The sequence below is a fragment of the Rhea pennata genome, chromosome 2, assembly GCF_028389875.1.
Source record: "Rhea pennata isolate bPtePen1 chromosome 2, bPtePen1.pri, whole genome shotgun sequence".
In the NCBI taxonomy this organism is placed as follows: Eukaryota; Metazoa; Chordata; class Aves; order Rheiformes; family Rheidae; genus Rhea; species Rhea pennata.
The window spans coordinates 26,552,502-26,573,759 of record NC_084664.1 but is presented as its reverse complement, the minus strand read 5'-3'; the positions used below and the strand labels follow the sequence as shown (position 1 = coordinate 26,573,759).

At 39.1% G+C, this 21,258-nt stretch overlaps 1 protein-coding gene across 4 annotated transcripts in view; it reads right to left on the bottom strand.

The window, feature by feature from the left end:
- Nucleotides 1-20,296, bottom strand: part of VPS50 (VPS50 subunit of EARP/GARPII complex) — a 96,880-nt gene extending 76,584 nt beyond the window's left edge. For all 4 annotated transcript variants that reach the window (XM_062567748.1, XM_062567749.1, XM_062567750.1 and 1 more), the window contains exons 1-5: nucleotides 20,158-20,296; nucleotides 17,164-17,232; nucleotides 7,013-7,135; nucleotides 6,343-6,414; nucleotides 719-772 (exon numbers count right to left, since the gene is read on the bottom strand). In XM_062567748.1, the coding sequence (XP_062423732.1) occupies nucleotides 719-772; nucleotides 6,343-6,414; nucleotides 7,013-7,135; nucleotides 17,164-17,232; nucleotides 20,158-20,190 (351 nt within the window). In that variant the 5' untranslated portion in view covers nucleotides 20,191-20,296. The remainder of the gene's footprint in view (nucleotides 1-718; nucleotides 773-6,342; nucleotides 6,415-7,012; nucleotides 7,136-17,163; nucleotides 17,233-20,157) is intronic.
- Between the last annotated feature and the right edge of the window lie 962 nt (nucleotides 20,297-21,258).

The window sequence follows — 21,258 nt, the reverse complement described above, 5'->3', positions numbered from 1 at the left end:
TTTTCTTTTATGGAAAAAGATCAGAAACCACTCTCAACACAGCACTAGAGATGCTCCTCTTCAAGTCCATTATAGGTACTGGACAAGCCTGTGTATTCATGTTCTCTGAAAGCTTTGTTAAAAATGGTTATATGTAAAAGCCTTTAGCATCTTAATGGACCTCTAGCTCAAAATGCAGTTGGTTCTTTTCACTACAAATAGAGGCTTAGCATACACCCACAACTGGTGCCAGCCTAGCTGCTAGCATATCTATTAATCAACTACTAGATTTACTGCTGTCCATGCCCATCCAAACAAACCAGCATTAGTACAGCACAAAATGGACTACAGTCAAAATTTAGACCTTTCTGCACCAAGCTCTGAAAGGCAATAATTCCTCATACTGTGTATGCACTGAGCCTGGCGTAAAACAGCTCTTTGAAATCTATTCTCTTTGCTAGTTCAACAGAACTTAAGACACAATGTGAAATCAAGTCAGATCATTCTAGACACTTGACCTGCTTTTAGTTTCTTGGTAATGTATCTAGAATCACTGATGTTGACAGCTAGTCTGAATTTTAAATAAAACAGTCATTAAATACCTGTAGATTAAAAATTACAGCAACTTATTTGTTACCAGAAGTATCAAAACATAAGAAAACTTCCTATAACATATTAGCTAGTTATTTAAGTTCATGGAAGACATTTACCGTTAAAATGTGACTATTGGTTGCCTTACCTTAACATATGCAGGCTGCTTTTCAAGAATCAAGTCTGCAACTTTCTTAGATACCTTCAAAAGGAGAATATTAAATGGGATACACAATAATCTCAATATAGTAGGCAGTTCCTATACACAAGTTCTACAAGAGGTTTTTGATTCCATATCATTTACTTCTATAACCTTCATATTTACTAATAAATATGCCACAAATAGTGTAGGAAAAAAAAAAGGCATTCAACTTTCCTTGGGAACAAGAAAGAAATATACGTTTACAGTTCCATCTGGGAAACTAGTGAGTATTTTTAAATTAATTCTGTACCCCTCTGCTTCTAGAATATGCTAGAAACAAAAATAGAAGCAATATGGAATATTAGAACTGCTTACTTTCTACTTAGTATACTGCTAGAGTACAAATTTAAGTTAGCCATCTACCCTAAAGATCTAAATTAGCCATGAGGATGCTTATCTTTCTAAGGCATACTGTATCAAATAAAATCCATGCCAAAATGCATATTTACTCTACACATATTATACCCTTTCTTTACCACACAGAGCATCTATATTTTCGAATTTTATCCACTGTTCTGAACTACCAGTAAATGGAATGCTGCCAAGAGCTGCCATGTGTACTGAATTTAAAAATGAGTATTTTTAGCTTTGTCAGTAACTTGTGTGTAAATACAAAAAGAAAAAAGAAAAACCAACAGTAACAGTTATGTTAAGGTTGCAAACAGTTTTCTTCACCAGGGACTACATACATTTAAGAAGAAAGAGTTCCAAACATGATAAAGAAATTATTTGTATTGCTTTATATTCTTCTCTGAGGGACCAATATTCCCAGGAATAGAAGGAAAAAAAAAAAACAATTAAAACTGACACTAGCACTCAGCCAAACCACACTGCAATAAGGGAAAAGAGAGATGAGAAGGTTTTAATATCTAGCAGGTTTGCATCCTGCTTAGTCAACTCCAGCATGAAGTTAGCATCTTCAGTCAGCATTCCTATAGCAAACTTACAGTGGCCCCATCAGGTCATCTCCCAGCCTTGCTCCCATCCGTAAATGAGTGGTCTTCAAAATCCTAGTATCATCAATTGGCATTCTGGACAAGGGGCATATATATAGCTATGCTCTCCTCCTTCTACATTAAAATTATTTGATGACTTTTTTTTTTTTTTTTTTTTTTTTTTTTAACTTTCTTAGTTGCTCTATCAATAATGCAGCTTTCTTCTGCAGAACAGCAAAATAATCAGCCACTGTGCAGAGTAAAGAAAGGCAAGAAAGGACATTAATAGGCCAAAAGCTACACAGGCCTATACAATCTTGGGTTTGGAAGAAGTTTTCTTCTGTGCACAATCTATAATCTGTGAAAACTGTCACCTTCCCTACCAACAACTCCTCCCACATAGCCTCATACAACCAAGTATATCCTTCTCCTAAAGTTTTTACAAGTCAGGTATCCCCCTAGTTTAAATCTAATAGTTCAATTCTTCACTGTAAAAGGGAATCATCAAGTGGTATACAAGAATAAAAGGAGCCACATTTTGTTCTGTTTTTGTACATCACTTTTTTTGGTTTTGTAGGTTCTCAACAGCCCATAAAAAACAGTCAACTCTACCAAGCATCTGCCACAGACATTTTTTGTTGTTTTGCCGATTTCACTGATAGTGCCTTTCTGAGCTTCCAAGCTATTCTCTCTCTCTTTTGGATACGCCATCTTATCCCAGATTACTTCCTTTTGCTTGCAGATTGTACCAGCCCTTTTGGCCAACTCTACATAGTTGTAATGATTTTTTTTTTTTTTTAATTCTTAACATTTGGAATCTAGAATTGTAATTGTTAGCAATGAAACTGGCTGCAATTTTCAATCTGTGGAAGATACAATATTGCATGAGGGGATCTTGAAAACAAGTTTCTCTTCTTTAATCAGATCAGAAGAAATGATTTTATTTCATCTCCTGATGAAAAAAATACAGCTATGGCAACCAGCCTATTAATTAAAATACAGCCAAACAGATGTACAACTGAAGAAAATCTGATTCAAATTATCTGTATCAAGATGATTACTCAGATAAAAGCTAGGATGATGCACACAGCAAAGTAGTCTCAAGTGGGTCTGAATGCATTCTGCCAAATGAAAGTTTGCTGTGGAAAAAACTACTAGTAAATACCAAGCCTATAGTGACCTTTAGGATAAAGGCATCTCCAAGATCAATTATACAAAAGCATATGGCAAAACAGCTCTGATCTTTCACTCCTCGCTACCTTTCACAAATGACTTAAAATTTCTGTAATATACAGTACTGAAATGACTAAAACTGGAATTCTCTAAATCATTACTGTAAATTCTTATATCAGATACAAATATATGTACTGAAACTGAGATACAGCTAATGAAAAAGGCAGTGTTTACTCTTCTTCAAAAGCATAGATTTACAAGATACTGTGATCTTCAGATAGACTTTGTGAGTCCTGAATCTAATAATCTTTTCACAGTCAGGGTCAAGCCATTTTTAGGGATAAATTAACAATGTACAGAATTGTACAATATAGTTTTGCATGAAGAACACTAATGTCCTTTAAGATAGTCAGATTAAAAAAAGACTTATCACCAGATAAATAGATAACAATTGAGATAGGAGAAGCAAATATGTATTAGTCTATCACTCTGCCCTGAAAATACTACACAAGGAGTTAATACACAGTATGCAAAAAAATGTTCAGTAATTCAGCACATTCCCTAGGAGGAAAATAAACTCAAATGACAATCCTTTCCTACAGCAGAATCATATTTAGATTAGGTTAAGAAAAGCAACAAAAGAGGCCCAACCAGGGAAAGGGTGTGGGAAGGGGAGGGGAGGGAGGAAGGAAAGGAAATTGCACACATTTCTTGACAGAATTTTTGGCTTTGAGGAAAGAAAAAACAATTTAAAGAAAAACAAGTCCAGGCCATATTTCCTAGCGACCTAGCCATCGGTGCTCTCCCCTGTTACTCATCAGCTGCACACACCTTCCAGTTCACAGCATTCAATAGCAGCTGTACATTGAAACTACTTCCCTAGCTGTGTACGTACAACAGGCAAGACACTGACAACAGGTACAGCAATTATTCAGCGTGCATCTATGAAGTAGTCTGAGCCTGGAGTGTGTTTCCCAAAAAAAACTAGGTCACCACTAGATGTCCTCTTAAGACCATCCTCTGAAAAATAATTAGCTTTTTCAATCTTCTCTTTTTCCTTTCCATCTTCCTTTTGAAGGATATCCATTTGTTCAACTTGCCACTGATACTATAAAAATATTAATAGGTATAGGTTTATTCCAGAAAAAGCTGTCTCAAAAGGAATTTGTTCTTCATGTAAAAGGTCTGGTATTTTCCTTCTGTACATTTCCTACATTTAAAGACATGAACTAGGCTTCTTAGCTGCAGCCTCAGTTAACATATTAATTTACCATACTATACTGTTCCCATTTAAAAGTGCAATGAATCAGTAATTAATGTATGAAAAGGAAAAAAAAGCCTGAAATGTAATGAGTATCTTTCAGAAACTGCAACTGATTATCCCCTATACATTATAGTTATTACTCATTGTTATATTTCATTAATTTTACTATCTAATAATTATATAAAAGTACTCAATAGCAAATCTTGGCGAGTTACTAGTCCTGCAAAGTCCAGCAAAGGGGGGCAGGAGACCTGCATGCATGTGCAAGGAACTCCTGGCAAAACTCAAAACAGAAGAAGAAAGTACACAGAATGTGGAAGAGGGGACAGGCTACTTGGGAGGATTATAAGAATGCTGTCAGAGTATGTAGAGATGTGGCAAGGAAGGCTAAGGCCCAGCTGGAACTGAGTCTGGCAAGGGATGTCAAGGACACCAGGAAGGGCTTCTTCAAATACATCAGCAGCAAGAGGAGGACTAGGGAAAATGTGGGCCTGCTACTGAATGGGGCAGGGGCCCTGGTGACAAGGGATACAGAAAAGGCAGAATTACCGAATGCCTTCTTTGCTTCAGTCTTTTCTGCTAAGGGCAGCCCTCAGGAATCCCAGACCCTGGAGACAAGAGGGAAAGTCTGGAGAAAGGAAGACTTGCCCTTGCTCAAGGACAACTGGTTAGAGATCATTTAGGCAAACCTGACATCCACGGATCCATGGGCCCTGATGGGATGCACCCACGAGTGCTGAGGGAGGTGGTGGATGTTGTTGCTAGGACAGTCTCCATTGTCTTTGAAAGGTCACGGAGAACTGGAGAGGTGCCTGAGGACTGGAAGAAAGCCAATGTCACTCCAGTCTTCAAAAAGGGCAAGGATGACCCAGGTAACTATAGGCCAGTCAGCCTCACCTCCATCCCTGGAAAGGTGATGGAGCAGCTCATTCTGGATGTCATCTCCAGGCATGTGGATGGAAAAAAGGTGATTGGGAGCAGTCAGCCTGGATTCACCAAGGGGAAACCATACTTCACCAATCTGATAGCCCTCTATAATGGAATGACTGGCCGGGTAGATGAGGGGAGAGCAGTGGATGTTGTTTACCTTGACTTGAGCAAGGCTTTTGACACTGTCTCCCATAACATCCTCCTAGAAAAGCTCAGGAAGTGTAGGTTAGATGAGTGGACAGTGAGGTGGACTGAGAACCGACAGAAAGGCAGAGCTCAGAGTGTTCTCATCAATGGCACGGAGTCTAGTTGGAGGCCTGTGGCTAGTGGAGTTCTCCAGGGGTCAATAGTGGGTCCCATCCTGGTGAGGCCACGTCTCAAGTACTGCATCCAGTTCTGGGCTCCCCAGGACAAGAGAGACATGGAGCTATTGCAGAGAGTCCAGCGTAGGGCTACAAAGATGATCAGAGGGCTGGAGCACCTGCCCTATGAGAGCTGGGCCTGTTTAGCCTGGGGAAGAGAAGACTGAGGGGGGATCTTATCAGTGTGTACAAGTACCTGAAGGGAGGGTGTCAAGGGGATGGGGCTGGACTCTTTTCAGTGGTGCCAAGAGACAGAACAAGAGGCAACAGGCACAAACTGAACCACAAGAAGTTCTACCTGAGCATGAGGGGGAATCTCTTTCCTGTGAGAGTGACGGAGCACTGGACCAGGTTGCCCAGAGAGGTTGTGGAATCTCCTTCTCTGGAGATATTCAAAGCCCACCTGGATGCAACATGCTCTAGATGACCCAGCTTGAGCAGGGGGGTTCAACTACTTGATCTCCAGAGGTCCTTCCCAATCTAACCAGTTCTGTGATACTGTAATTAAATTGGCAAATGAAAGATAACACAAAATCTTAACTCTAAAGTAAGAGTTTTTAAAATATTATGTTTTATTGTCGCCAAAAATCCTTCAAAACAAGAGCTAGTACAGCACTGTTTAGTATTCTGATGAAGTATTAATACTTGTCTTCCAGTGTATTGAAGTTGAACATAGAAAGTCAATTTTTAAAAGAAATAGCACAATTCTTCAACACTAATTTATCTAATTTATCATGATTTAATAATTTTCCATTTAAAAAATACATAATTTAAAATTAACATCAAGACTGCTTAACATTTCATGCGTTTAAGAAACGTAATGAACTTTCTTAGTTCCAACTCTTGGTATACTTATTGTCAATATAACAAATTACCCAAGGGGACAGAGGAAACAATTTTACTTACGGCAGCTTGCTGTTGCTTTAATTTGTCTCTGTATTCTTCTAGCTCTTGAAGATTAAGTACTGGAGGAAGCTTCTGCATGTAAACAATAAATTAAAATCCATGAAAAATAAATATACATAAAATACACATGCAGCATTAACCACCCAATCTATTTTATCAAAGAAACACTCTTCTTGCCTCTGTAATCTAATTTGCATTCAAATGACATTGAATATTGAAATAAATCAGTGTTAAGATAAATAAGAAAATATCATAGTTATCTCAAAGCTCCCGTATTTTAAACAATATATACATACAGATATACACTTTTAGTCATTAAAATTATTATGTTTCAATCTATTAATTATGGCTGCTAAAAAATACTGAAAATATAGAACATCTTTTTTCTGCCACCTATTCTGGCCTTTTCACAATGGATAGGTCATACAATGAAGTGTACATTAGCACAAGTCTGATGTTCCACCATGTTAAAGGAGAAGAATGTATACTGGTAACATACAAAAGACAACCCACACAATCACAAGAAGGTCCAAGGGGAAAAAAAAAAGAAAAAAGTTTTATATCAAGGCAGAATAAAGGGAAAAAAGTGAAAAAGATCATTAAATGAAGCTGACTTCTGACTCTCATTTGTGGTTAAACTATTGTCTATTCTTCTAAGAAGACAACTCACCTCTAATTCATATTTCACAATATCAAAGGAATCATTGGAAAAATACACTTCTTCAATGCTGTTAATTATTTCTTGCTGAACTTGAGGATCAGTTGGTTCTTCCCGTAATTCTCGGAGCTCCTCCTTTACAAAACAAGAAGATTCCCACAATGTGCTATCACATCCTAGCAGGAACAGTGCTTTACCAAAGCAAGTAGTTTTTAAAAGTCATTTAAAATTTCAGTACAAAAGCAATGGAAGAAAACAAAGATCTGTCAGCTGCAGCTTGTTCTTTCTGCTGCAAGTAGCAAGATAAAGGCACAGACTTCACTGTTGCAGGTTTTTGGGTTTTTTTTTTTTTTTTTTTTTTTTTTTTTAAGTTTTGGATATCTAAATACTTCTTAAGCAATATATTTTATCTATAACACTCGACACATGCACCAAGTTCATAGCTTTCCTCCTGAAGTTCAGTATGCTGTAGAAATTCTTGTAATAAACTAAAAATAGTCTGCCAAGTTGTTTCTACAACTCCACCAGAGGACATGTGAGGAAGGGACAGGGGAACACAGCATCAGAAGTAAAACACTCCAGTTTCACACTAAAGTTATTTATACATGCATGATGGTGCTTAGTAACATCATTTTTGTTTAAAATGCGTTAAACATAGGCTACACATGATGAGGGTATATTATAGCAAGCTATTTGTCATATTTTAATTGTTTTACAGTGATCCATTACATTTAATTCGTTTGAAAAAACCTCAAACATCACTCTCAGCAAATTAGTTCTCATTTAAGTATCCAAGAAAAAAAAACAAAAATATAATGATAGTTTCTTGAAAGCCAGTGTGTTAGATTTTTGTCCAGAAGAAAGCTGTTTCTGTGATTTCAGAACAAGTTATAATACTCAGAATATAATCATTATGCTAAAGACATAATTTGGTCATTAACTCTATAGGCAATGGTTAAAGTTTAAAATGATAAATGAGCTCTATAAATGAGCAATACCCAGAAGCTGCAGCATCCTTTGCTCCATAGCATAGGCCCAGACTCTGTGGACAGAGGTATTCTGTCTACACAGAGTCTATTCCACAGGCCAAACAGTGTGATCCCTATACAGTCTAATGCAAATTCTGACAAATTAGTGTGTATCAGAAGACACGAGGAATACACTGGACACCCCAAAAGGGCCAAAATAAGCTGTCAGCTTCAGACTATAAAAAGTGATACTTATGAAAGTAATATCACAGCAAAAAAAGACATTTGGGAACACATAGCATATAGCTTTATGCATCTTATCCAAAATCTCTTTCAAATGATTATCAGAACTAGTAAAATATATCTTTCCAAAAATATACCTTCTTGAGATCCTCTTCACAGAAACAGGTCCCTGCGGTAGAAGCAAGTAAATGCTTGGTCCTTTATGAATAAGCATCATTCACCTCACTATTTCTAAACAAAGGCTTAAGCTTCACAAGCATAACGAGAAAACTTGCATTAGGAACCTTTAAGTTGCATTTTCAACCTGCAGCTCCCATGCTAAAACAAAACTGGTAACTCATGGGACAAAAGCACATTGAAGTTCTATCTTAAACAGCATAAAAGCCATTACTTGATTCAAGATATAGGAGAAATATCTTTGCATCTGCTGCTTTTGAGAAAAAAGTAACTCCAGCCCAAGTTTTTTCATATATAACCAACACAACTTAATATTAAATCAAATCAAATGTATTTATCATCTTTGGTATAAATCTACTTAAATGTAGTCAAAAAGGACTAATTTGGCATTTCCAATGTATTTTAATGAGACAGTCCTCCCACTAGCAAAATCTTCAGAAACTAGGCTACTTCGTCAATCATTAACTGTGGCCTATCTCATGAAAGAGAGAGTGACTGTTACTTTCAAGATGAGATGAAGCAGTAAATTAACAAATCCAGAGAAGATTCGGCTTCATTGATCCACCAAGTCCTCTGTATTTTTAGGGAAGAAACAACAGCTTGCAGAAGGGGGAGAAAAAAAAAAAAGTAACAAACCGTGAATTTTTAAATCAGAAGAATCACCTTTGTAAACCCAGGCTAAACAGCATCACTAGAAATGCATAACCTTTCAACTCACCCCTCGTAACTCATACTGATAAAAGCCATGCCATTAAACACTTAAATTTTTACGAAGGGAAACAGAAAGGATCTACCATCTTTGCACAAAATCAATTGATTTCAAACTTTTCTTGAACCAATTAGGAGGTCTAAACAGAGATGGAAAATTAAAGATGTGTACAACCCTCCCCTCTGTCGCAATCTCCCATGGAAGGTTTCTCTGAACAACCCAGCACTTTCCAGTAGACAGAGAAGACCAAGAACCTTCCCTGCACATCCTATACTGGATTTTTCAACTAACATTGGCCCTCCCCCCCTTTCCCAGAGGCTGTTCCAATAAAACGGAGGGCAAAACTTATATTAGAGGCTTTAAGTGAAAAAAAATGTCAATTCCTCAACATTGGAATGTAACCCTGATAAACTGAACCAGCAAATTTAAGTGTCCTGTAACGACTCCAGGTCTTCTGACAACACAGAGGTGTTACGGAGGAGCAAGGCGTCAGCATTTTCATCACCAAAGGCCCAGGGTTTCTAAACATCAGATTTTAGATTAACTAAACATCTGCTAACTTCCTTCCTTTGCGCATCAATCAAAACCAGGTAAACACATCCACGTTACGAACAGGAGTGAGATGCCAAAAGCACAGCATTGTTTTTCTACACAGTCCAGGCAGCCAAGGGGCAACAAGCAAATGGTCTTGTAGGACACTCGGAGACGGCCCCGCCGCAGACAGGCGGGGATCCAGCACCGCTAAAGCGCCTCCGACTGGACGGGGGAGGGAGGGAGGGAGGGAAAGAAGAAAAACCCGGGGGCAAAGCCGGGGGCGCCGCCGCCCGCGCCGCGCCGCGCCGCGCCGGCGCTTGGGCGCCACCTGGTGGAGCAGGCGCGGGGCTGCAGGCCGAGAGGGCCGCGGCGGCGGCCAGGCGGGCACGGCCGAGCGCCCCGGCTCCCCAACGGCGGCCGGCCTGACGGCGCCCCCGGCCCGCAGGGGCGCCTGCGGCGGGAGGCCCCCACCTCGGATGCCGCCCCAGCCCCACCACGGGCACACGGACCAAGCACACCGGGCTCCGGGGCGAGGCCGGCGGAAAGGAGCGTGCCGGCGGGGGAGAGAAGCACGGGAGCGCGAGCCACGCTGCGCAGCTAACGGCTTACCCAGCTGGGCTCATTGCTTTGTAGCCAATTAATAAACCAAGTAAATGAATACAAATGTTTGGAGCAAGAAGATGCTATTCTTGAAGCTCCTAAAAAAAGATGAGTTTTGAGCAGAGCACGGCTCCTAGCGAGCAGGTGCCTGCAGCTCCACAAGCCACAGCCACGAAAGGCATCGCTTCGCCCAGGTGCGGGCAGAGACTAGCTCAGCCACTCCTTACAGGGGCGAGATGAAACCAAGCAGCAGCGCTCTCAGCAAACTGGTACGGAACAGCCTGCTCCATCACACTGGCACTGAGGAGAGATGCACAGCTCCACGCGGCCTCAGCACTCCACCGGGCACCTAATTTATAGCCAGTCACAAAGTTCAGATCGTGGAACTTCTCACATCACAGTTCAGCTGTACCAATAAGCATGTGAAAAAGAGGAGCAAAGGCCAGGTTATGAGGAATGAGAATTAAAAGGTTCTTGAAAAACAGCCCCCTTGGAGTCTTTTTTCTTCCCTCTGTAGTACAACCATATGCATTTGTATCCTTTATATTTTAATTCATATATATATATATATATATTTAGATAAATATAAAATACTATTTTTTCCTCTTTCTAGGCTACCTAACAACGGGCAGCTGTACACAGAGCCTCCCTCTGAAAATTAGCTTAACATTTGACAGTCCATTGAGTTTTTATCTGTAGGGACCTAAATTAAAACTCCAAGGCAGGCAATAGGATCAGCTTAATCTGTTCACTGAAGCATTGCAAATGGAATAACACAATTTATCATCTGGCTGCTTGGCTCTAAGCTTGTGAGTGACTTAAAACATTAAAAAAAAAAAAAAAAAAAAACACTAATGTGAAAATCTTTAGGACCATTTGAATTTTTAGGCTATTAATACCTGTCATAGGGATGAAATGATACATCAATGTCATAGCTCAATAGTGATCAACGTCCTCTGAACAAAGCCAGCATAAGTACAGATTATTATGTGGTTCTACATCCAGAAAAACAACTTGAGAGGGGATGTCTATTAACAATTGCATGAAACCTAATCAATGAGCTTTCTATCTGTGTAAAAAAAGTTTTCTGCACAAAGGTGACAATGGCACAATTAGAAAAATTACTAAGAAACTCTTGTATCTGGCCTCAAAGAAACCATTCGTCTCAGGGATTCTTCCAAAAAGACTACCTAGGAAATATTTATTAAATCAATCAGGCTTTATCATGTTCATTCCTTCTAGAAAAGCAGCCCAGAGAGAGTAACTCTCCAGGACAAGCTCAAGCTGCCACATAAATTACATTATTTTCCACCTAACTTTATGCCACAGTAAGTTACAGCTTGCAGTCCACCATGCTTCACTAGTTTCACATAACTAACATGCTCAAGGCCAGTCTACTCACTCACTACTGAGGGAAGTGAGTAGCCTTGGCTGAAGTTTATTTACTGCAAGTTCATTTCCTCATTCCTTTAACTAGAGATACAGAAAAATTCAGAACGTACATATGAAGACCACAGTTTCAGGGGGCTTCACAAATGGCCAGATTTAGCGCTATGAACTTAGTGCTCATGCACCTTGCAGAGGCAGAGAAAGGAGCTCTGTTAAGCCCCATAAGGTATCCTTCTACCTCAAAACTTTACTAACCATTGCTACTTAAAAAAGTAAAATTTATGTAAATTCAACAATTCCAAGAGGTGTTCAGAATAGAAGTACTTGTAGAAAATTGAGATAGAGTGAATCATGATGATAATTATGCAGAGAATTTCAACACTGCTAAAACAAACCAATTAGATATGTAAGAGAATAGACAGCATAATTAGCACATCCATAAGGTAGAACACACTACTCTAATTCAGTCCTCTTGCCCAGATCAAAACACATGTTCAACAGCAAAAACTCTTCAAGGAATAATGGGCCAACACAATCATTTAAGATGTCAGTTCATGGACTAGACATTTTTTGCATGTTTTGTTCAGTGAGACACTTCTGCATAACACTCGCATCACTTGTGGTGCCAAATGTGCAATTATTCTTGTGAGTAGTTTGTATCATACTTTCTTGGAAAGACAATTTACCCTGTAAATTTAGCAACACACACACTTTCTTCCAGGACATGATTAGTGCCACCCAAAGCAGCAGGTGTCTCTTACCTAATGCCACTAACCGTATTAGCGAAGGGCAAGTTGAGGGGAACACTTGAATTTTTGAAGCAGTCATTGCTAAGTAAAGTAGCATTTGCACCCACATACTTCTTGCGTCTTTTTGCCTTCCTGTTTTATGCAACTAGAAGCTTACAGGTAGAGCAACCTACAGCAATTACTTGAACTGCATTTCAGATGAGTCATTTCACAGCAGTTTCAGATGACTTGGCTAGTTATTTTCATGAGCGTCTTACTTCTACTCTCTTTTGTTCTACATCACCTGCAACACCAAAAACAAAATTGCTAATGATGCAATACTTGCACGGAGTTGAAGTAAACACCTTCTGCCCAAAGATTTAGAAGCAAAGACATTGAAAAAGTTCATGATCAAGATGGTCTTAACTGGTACTTCTTAGAGAAAGAAAAATATATAAAAAGTTTGCAAACTAATTATAAGCTGAAGTTCAGCATTAGCCTATGCACCTCTACATAGAGGGAGGCAGTGGCAAATTCTGCAGAAGGCAACATGCTTGTCCTCATTTGGACGCAACTTCCCTATCTTCTTCATCAGTTGAAAGAACACAGACCAACATAGTGTCAATTTACAACCCTCCATTCTGCATTCTAACACGTATGTTACGAGAAAAGCTCATCCTAAACTCCAAAAGGATGACTCCTGCCTGACAGTGCCACTCAGCAGGTGTATTGTAATATCCAACCATAATGAAACAAATTTTTATATTTTATATATATATTTATATACACATACACACAAATTTAAATTGTTATATGTATAAATAAATTTTATTTTATGAATGTCTCATGATATTGTATATATATAATTTACTTAAACATATATATGTAAATTTATATATGCACATATAAAAAAACTCACTCAAGACAATTTTTTTTTTTTGCTGCTGATCCATAGCTACAGAATGAAGGGCCACAGGAAGGTTTGTGACAGTTCCTTATCTTTCACATCAAATACCCAGGACATTCCTTTGATCTTTTCTTCTCCAAAGCATCTACAGAGTGCCTTTTAAAAAACCTTCACTCTACCAAAATAAGCATTACACTAAGAAAGCAATTCCCTTCACGAAAGGAGAGTAACAAAGGCTGATCAAGGCAACAAGTTCTAATCACACCACCTAATGCACTCCTGAAAACACATTCAACTACTACTGAGGAAACAGAAAAACAAAAAATACGAAATTCACACTTTTATATAGTTTGAAATGCATACTGTCTATAAGAAAAGCATTAAAAAAAAAAAACTCAGCATTGTTTACCACCATAATTTACTCTTTGTGGCTTAACATTTGCATACTGAGGATGAGCATGTTAACAACCGCAAAGTAATCTCATTATTAACCCCACAATGTTGCTTTCAAAAATTACAAATTGCCCATCTTACCCTTATGTGACAGTACTTACTAAGCAAAACCTACTGGCTTGGGAAAGAACAAAGCTGACAATTGCAGAATGTCTTAAAAAAATAAATACTGTGGTTCTGTATAATTCTTAATATCCACTATTTTCAACAAAGAAAGAATATGCCAAGAATTAGGACTCCTCAGGAACATGAAGGCACAGACAAAGCAAGGTATCTCAGTCAAAGATGTAAAAACAACTGTGCAGAAAACATCCCTGCAGGTAACTCTCTTCTAGAAGGCTTGCTTTGAACTTCAGATTTGCCTTATCTATAGACTGTATCGCAAACCTAAACTATTACACACTTACATCTCCTTGTGACTTGACAGAATAATTTGGCATTATAACATAAAGTAGAACAAGTTAGCAGGTGAATTATTTGTCTTCGTATGGTTGAGGCAGATTGGAATTTTTCAAGGTTGTTGCAGAACAGGTTAGTGCACTGGCTAATATGAGTGCATACATTCAGAGGCATTCAGTAAAATACCCAGGTAACAATTCATTTACTTGTTAAAAGCAAATAAACAAAAAGTACAGAACAGAAAAAAAAAAACTCACACTAAGATGGGGCAGAGTCATCATTTTCATGCACTTTCCAGCAAGCAACTGCTCAGCAGACCAACAACTTTCAGATATCAAGGCCCAACAGAATTTTGCTGTTATTTTCCTCAGGGGATGAAACTTCAACATATTCCTTCCCCCATTCTCTAGATTGTCCACCCAACCTTCTAACTAGTTTGTCATTCCCCATCTCAAAAATATGCTTTTGTCCCTAGGCCTATCAATAGCCTGTGCCCTTTCCAGTATTTCATACAAATTCTGCAGTCTTTCATTCCATGCATCTTTCTATAGCATTAATTCAGCTTTTGAAATTTTAGGTAATATGTGCCCTAAACCTATTCGGAAATGCCATTTCAAACGTGGAAGTATGATGAAAAAAGTACATAATATAACCATTTTGTAGTCAGAGTATTATTTGATTGGTAAGCTTGAGACTTTTGTTACTGAAGATATGAACAAAAAATGCTTTTGAAGTGTGCCAACAGCACATAACAGCTTCACACATTTCCTTCGGAAGAACTGCCTGCAGTATTGTGAAGCTAAGCTTTTACTCATTGCCTTTAAAAAATTACAGCTTTTCTTTATTCTCTTTACCTTTTTATTTAAAAGGCAATTCTCTTTACCAATCTTGTCCATTATTATAAAATCATTATTCAGCAGCTTTAGCTTATATCCAGCAAAGCTGATCCTGTAATTAAAATTTCTGAACAACATCAATACGTTGCTATGGTATTGAATACAGTTTCAGTTCAAAACAAATAGCTAAATCTAAGGGCTCAAGACTTTCAGCTTCTTTGATAATACCTAATCTCCATGACAGTAACTCATACCGTAAACACAACCAACAACTCCTTCCTCAAAAAAGAGATTCCTGTTTTCAAGATGGCACATCAGAACTTATGTCCACAGTGACAGAAGATATATTACAGTGTCTCATCTGGTCTGCTGTAATCTGAAAAGTAAAAGCTCTAAAATAAAGGGGTTAGCAGGCTGAAAGAGGCATTCCTTCCTTTAATGGAAAAGAGCTGGAAGTAAAGTTACTGTGCTGAATGGCTTGGGGTCATAACCAGGAGTTGTACTGTTCATAACACAGATCAAGAGAATCTTGAGTAAAGTTAGTGTTTTCACTTAGTCAGACAATTGGGAAACTTTACCAGAGTTTCACTGATGATATTTTTTGAGGAGGAAAAAGTTAAAAGCTAGCAGCTCAGGAAAGTACTCTGAATACACTAGTTAAAGAACTACTCACCTAAAACATTTAGGAAGAAAAAAACACACCTTAGAAGATGGGAAAATATAAACATTTCAGATAAAAGCTTTGACGGAAGAGAAAGTAGTTTTCAAGTTTTATACAGTGGTACGAAAGAAAACAATAGTCTAATATTAGAGTGATGCAAGAGAATTTTCCTTTTTTGTGGATTTTTGCAATATAGCTGGTAATTATATCAACTTAAAATCAGGTGACAAGTTTTAATGTTGATGAAATCTTTTCAGGCACAGAATTTAACAACTTTAATGAGATTCTGTTTGCATAACACTTGCAGATTATGTTCTTGCATTACAAAGGTTTGACAGTATACAATTGCCACAGGTTTATTATTGCTGTCTGCCATAAACGTATGAAAAAAATGCAAATTAAGATGTACTTGTTTTCCCATTGTTAACTGATACAAGATATAGGCTTACTAGACATGTAACTTCAAAGTACTACAGAATGAAAATCCACGCAAGATATCCTATGTCTACTTTTACCTGGATATTCAACTTAGCAAAAAAAAAACAGCCTGAAATTGGATGCTCAGTGGGTGACAAGAACATGCACTTCTAAAATCTAAGTCATAAGGGTGAGACAGTTCTTTCAACATCACTACAATTTGATACATTAACTCTTTGAAATTATATATTACCCACTGTCTAATAGAACATTATGACAATTCAGATACTGTTATTTGATTTTTTTAGTTACATGGTAACATTGATTTTCTGGTCAGTACAAGCATCATACTATACGTTACTTTTATACAAGGCAGCACGGGATTTTTTTTCTTTTTTTTTTTTTTTTTAACTATTACAAAATAAAACATCCGAATTCAATCAATTATTTAAGCTACTGACTTAAATTGGTTAAAGGTAAGGCCCAAATTACTGAATAATAAACATAATCCATAGCAAGTCTTGTAAATCATCCAGTCAAATCAACAGCATAGAAGAGGGAATCAAAAACTGTGACAAGCCTCTCCCTCTCAAAGACAATTCAGCCTGATTTGAGGCAAAAGTAGGATAGTATCATGTAAGCCATCAGACATATATATAAAATAATTAACTTTGTGTTGACTTTTAAACATTGCACTTTTGTGTACATATATGCTGCAGATGAAAACCGTGAATCTAGGAAATAAATACACAGCATGAAATCCATGAAATGACTGAATATCAAGACTAATATTACTAATATTACACAAGATACCTGTATAGCATTATTTTCCAGAGTGACAGAAAGTAGAAGGCTATTTCATTCTCCCATTACAGCAGAAATCCTAAGGCAAATTAAGATCAGAATCCCAGTGAGAACTCAAGAGTTCCAAAAAGGAAATTTTGACACATCTTCATTTTGACTCAGTGCACTGTTCTGCCTCACAACTCTAATCATTTTAGAGAAATACTTTAAGACTTTTCAGCAAGAAATAAAACTGTCAGAACAGCAGCAAACTGGTGTTCAAAACAAAAGCCCAGTTTCATCTAAATATAAAATGAAAAACTACAAGGGAAAAGAAAGGAAAAGATCATGTATCATACCTTACTAGGAATCCGAAAGCTTTCAATAGGACTGAGGTCATGAACACTCTCCTGAGGACTCCTTAGGCCCTTTGAAAGGATTTGAATAGTCAGTTAGGATTCATTAGTTTATGTATCTTGTTATCAAACTGCACAAATCTTAGCTCATGTTGAAAGAAATACACTTACAAATCCTTTAATAAATTACACTGCTACAAGGCTGGAAGGCTAAGGCCTTATTCTATAAGCATTTGATTAATTTATACATGAATAGTCTCATTTAAAGAGCCAAGCATTTGCAACTTTGTGTTACAACATGTACCTTCTCAGTAAAGTTCAATTAATTAAAAAAAAAAAAAAAACATGCTTAGTACTTGCATCCTCCTATCAGCTCCCAGCTCTATTGTTTTATATCTATGGGTTTTGGACACTTTTGCATTTTTGATGTACTCTTCTCCACTGACTTGATGGGTTAGTGGAATCATATAAAGTTTCATTCAAGCTAAGTGCTATCTATTCTAGCATGATTATATTATATTTGTATGACAGAAGAGATCTCTTTTCTACATACTATTAGAACTGGTTTTCCTTATGCATAACAAAATGGAAAAAGCTTTATAATCCACATCATCTGTTTCATGTAATAATTACTCTTTAAAATACATAAAGTCACATAAATAAAACATATGCTAGTAAGTCTGAAGCTTTCTACAGGAAGCATCAATTAACTACAGAGTATAGTATGTGGTTATGAAATGTTTAATACACAGTTTTATTAAACAGTATCACAGAATATTCTTTTTAGCACATTTCCTGCTAGTTTTGTAGTAAAACTTATTTTTTTCTAGAATCAGAAACAAGAAGGAAGAGGTGAACTTGAATGTTTAAGTTTCAAATGCAATTCTGACCCCAGCTTTGCTTGAGACTTCAAGCAATTCACGCCAGCCCTGACTTTTACACAGACTTGCCTGCTATCCTCCCCAACTGATATCAATGATACCATTTCTAAGCCATTTCAAAAATTAGGCTTTGGGTAACTATAATATCTTTGAAATGAAGGGAGCTATGCAATTATTAGGTAATCTTCAAACAAACACTAGTTTATTAAAAAACAGATTGTAGTGAGAGAAGTTCATTTTACCTCCTTCAATTTAAAATAAATGTTTTTTATCTGTTAAAAGCAATAGTGTTTTATAAGTTCATCATTTTTGTGGTAACTATTACACTTCAAATTTGTTTCACTTTCCTACCATGCAAAACCCCTTCTTGTTGGTTTTGGATTCTCAGATTTTCTTGCTTATCATTTAAAAACAATCTTCCTTTTCAGTTACCATCAAAGACAACTGACCTCTATGAATCAGAAATTCAAGCTATCGAACAACCAAAACAACTGCTGCATTTCTTGTATTTCACATATATTCCCCTCAAAAATTTGCAGTACTTACGGATTATTTTCAAAAAACAATAAAAAGGTCCACTTATTGAATACTAAGTGGAAATTAAGTCTTCCCAAAGGCTGAAAAATGACACAAGTTACATAATTCTTCAGACTACAAAATTCAGTTACTCCTCCACCAAACCTTGCCCTACAAGGCAGGCTTCCCAAATATGCTTTAGAAAATATTAACATATCCACAGATACAAATGTATTTAAAAGTATATTTTTAAATAAATGTTATGTTTTTATATTCAAAAAAAATTTTTGTTTCATGTAAACTCATTTCCCAGAACCTGAACTGCTAGGGCACAGAAAGACAGAACTGGATTTGCAGCCATTAGGGTGGGAGATGATGATTCATGTTCCCATTGTCAATTCATTGAGCAAGAGTTGCTTCTCCAGTTAGTGCTCAAATTATTCCATAAATGCCCACAATTCCTTTTAAGCAGGCTGAGAACTGATCATTTACCACTGTACCGACCGTACTTCTGTGCACGTATTATATGCCTGTATTTCTTTCCACTAAGATTAAGAACTACAGACAAAGGACAGAAACATAAAAGAAACTGCTAAAAGGGGTTAGGATAAAAAGTTCAGAGAAGAGGTGCCTAAACTCAGTGAAGTCTGGAGCTAGGAATGAGCAAACCACATTCAAAGTGATGATACAGAAGATCCTTCCAGCAGGAAACAGACTTCAAAGTGATCAGCTGCCTCTTGGCCAAGGAATGAACTGATAAGGAGTCCCCAAGCACAGCTCTATACTGCCATAACACAAACCTTATTACTGGTTCCAGTATAATAGTGAGGGGAGCAGGGAAAAAAAAGATAGGTTTCCAAGCTAATCTCCATTTTTAAACTCTGTCTCCAGTATATGCATTACATCTCTAAAGATGTAGTTTAGAAACAAATGAAGTTCAATTACTGACTCCCACCATTTTCTGCAGCTACCTAGAATATTTGATGTGGCTAATGGGAGGGGTGATTTTTAAGCAGTTTTTTTAAGTTCTCAAATTTGCGCACATGGGTAAGCATGCTTCATTTCAGACATGCTTAGCATGTCTGAATGACTCAAACGCTCTTCTAGAACATCCCTTTAAAGAAGTCAGCTCTCCAGAAATACCCAAATATAAATTACGTCCACTAAGTCTTCGAGCACACATTCCTCTTGTGAGCATATAAATATTCCCCCAGCATCTCCAAAACCCAGCCTGCCTTTTCAGCATAAACATTTACTGACAGACAAAGCCAGGCTAACGTACCACGGTCTGCTGCTCCAAAACTACATGCGGGGAAGGAAACCGACACAGAAGACTTGCGTGATGTGCTACTTAATGCAATACATACGTTATATATACATAACGTGTATTCTGTGGCTGTATAAACAGCATGTTGGCACCTGTGGACAGTTCCAACTGTTAATTAAAAACAGGAAAATGGAGGAAGAACGGGATGCGTGGACGCCCAAGGGGGCTACAACACACCACAGCTCCCCTCCTCGCGCCGCCGCACCCCTCAGGAGGCGCCCCGGACCCCGGCGCCGCTCCCAGCCGGGCGCCTCCCCGACCGCAGCCGCTCACCTGGCGGGCCATGAGCGACTTGATCTTCTGCATGACGATGACGATGACACTGCCGCCACTACTACTGCTGCCGCTGCCGCCGCCGCCGCCTCAGGCCGCGGACGCTCAACAGCCGCGCGCGGCCGCGGACTCCAGCTCCCGCTGACACGGGGAAGCCATGTTGCACGTCACGTGACACGGCCGGCCCGCTGCACCCTGGGACGGGTAGTCCCCGCGCGGGGGCAGCGGCCTCCGCGCACGGGCGAGCGGGACGCCGAGAACTACAATCCCGTCACCGCCTCCGGCCGCTCCGCCGGAGGGGCCGAGCGCGCTGCGCGGGAAGGCGGCCTGGAAGCGCAGCCACCGCCTACTGACGCGCCGGGCCGGGCGGGGGAGGGAGGGACAGCGCCCGCGCCGACTCCTTCCGCGGCCGCGCAGGGGCCGGGCCGGGCCCGGGCGGCGGCGCTTCCCCGCCCCCCGCCGAGCAGAGAGCCGCCCGCTTGGGGAAGGAAGCGGCGCCTCCGAGCCGTGCGGGAGAGCGCGAGGCTGCGGGGGCGGTTGCGGCCGTTGGCCCCTCCCCGCCCCGGGCGGCGGGGCGCGGCGCGCTGCGCAGGGGAGGGCTGTCAGAGGGAGAGGAGGAGGAAGCGGTTTGCTTCTGCCACCGGCTGCCTAGAAGGCCGGCGAGACTTGGTCGCCCCCAGAGATGATCTGCCTTGGCCCCTTGGTTTTATTTGTATCCTGATAACACTGGCTTTTCGGATTGCGGGAGTGCGCAGTAGGCCAAGTATTTCTCTTGGAGGTTGCAGAGACGTTATAGGGTGTTTGTCACTTACTCCTTGGACTTGCAAAGCAATTTTCTGAATAAATAAAACGCAGAGGTGACATTCAAGAGTAAGGCTACCAGTGCATCCAGTGCAGCCTAACTCCAGAGAAGACTGTCTCCCCCTTTGAAGATGCTACATGTAGATCAGCGCAGCACATGTTTCTTAATACCACTACTCAGCTGCACAACTGCCCAAGTACCTGTTGCAGAATATGTTTGAAGAAAAAGGGTGTATTTCATTCTGTATTAGATGGCAGGATGATGAAATGAACTTTGATTATTCTTTAATGAACTTATTT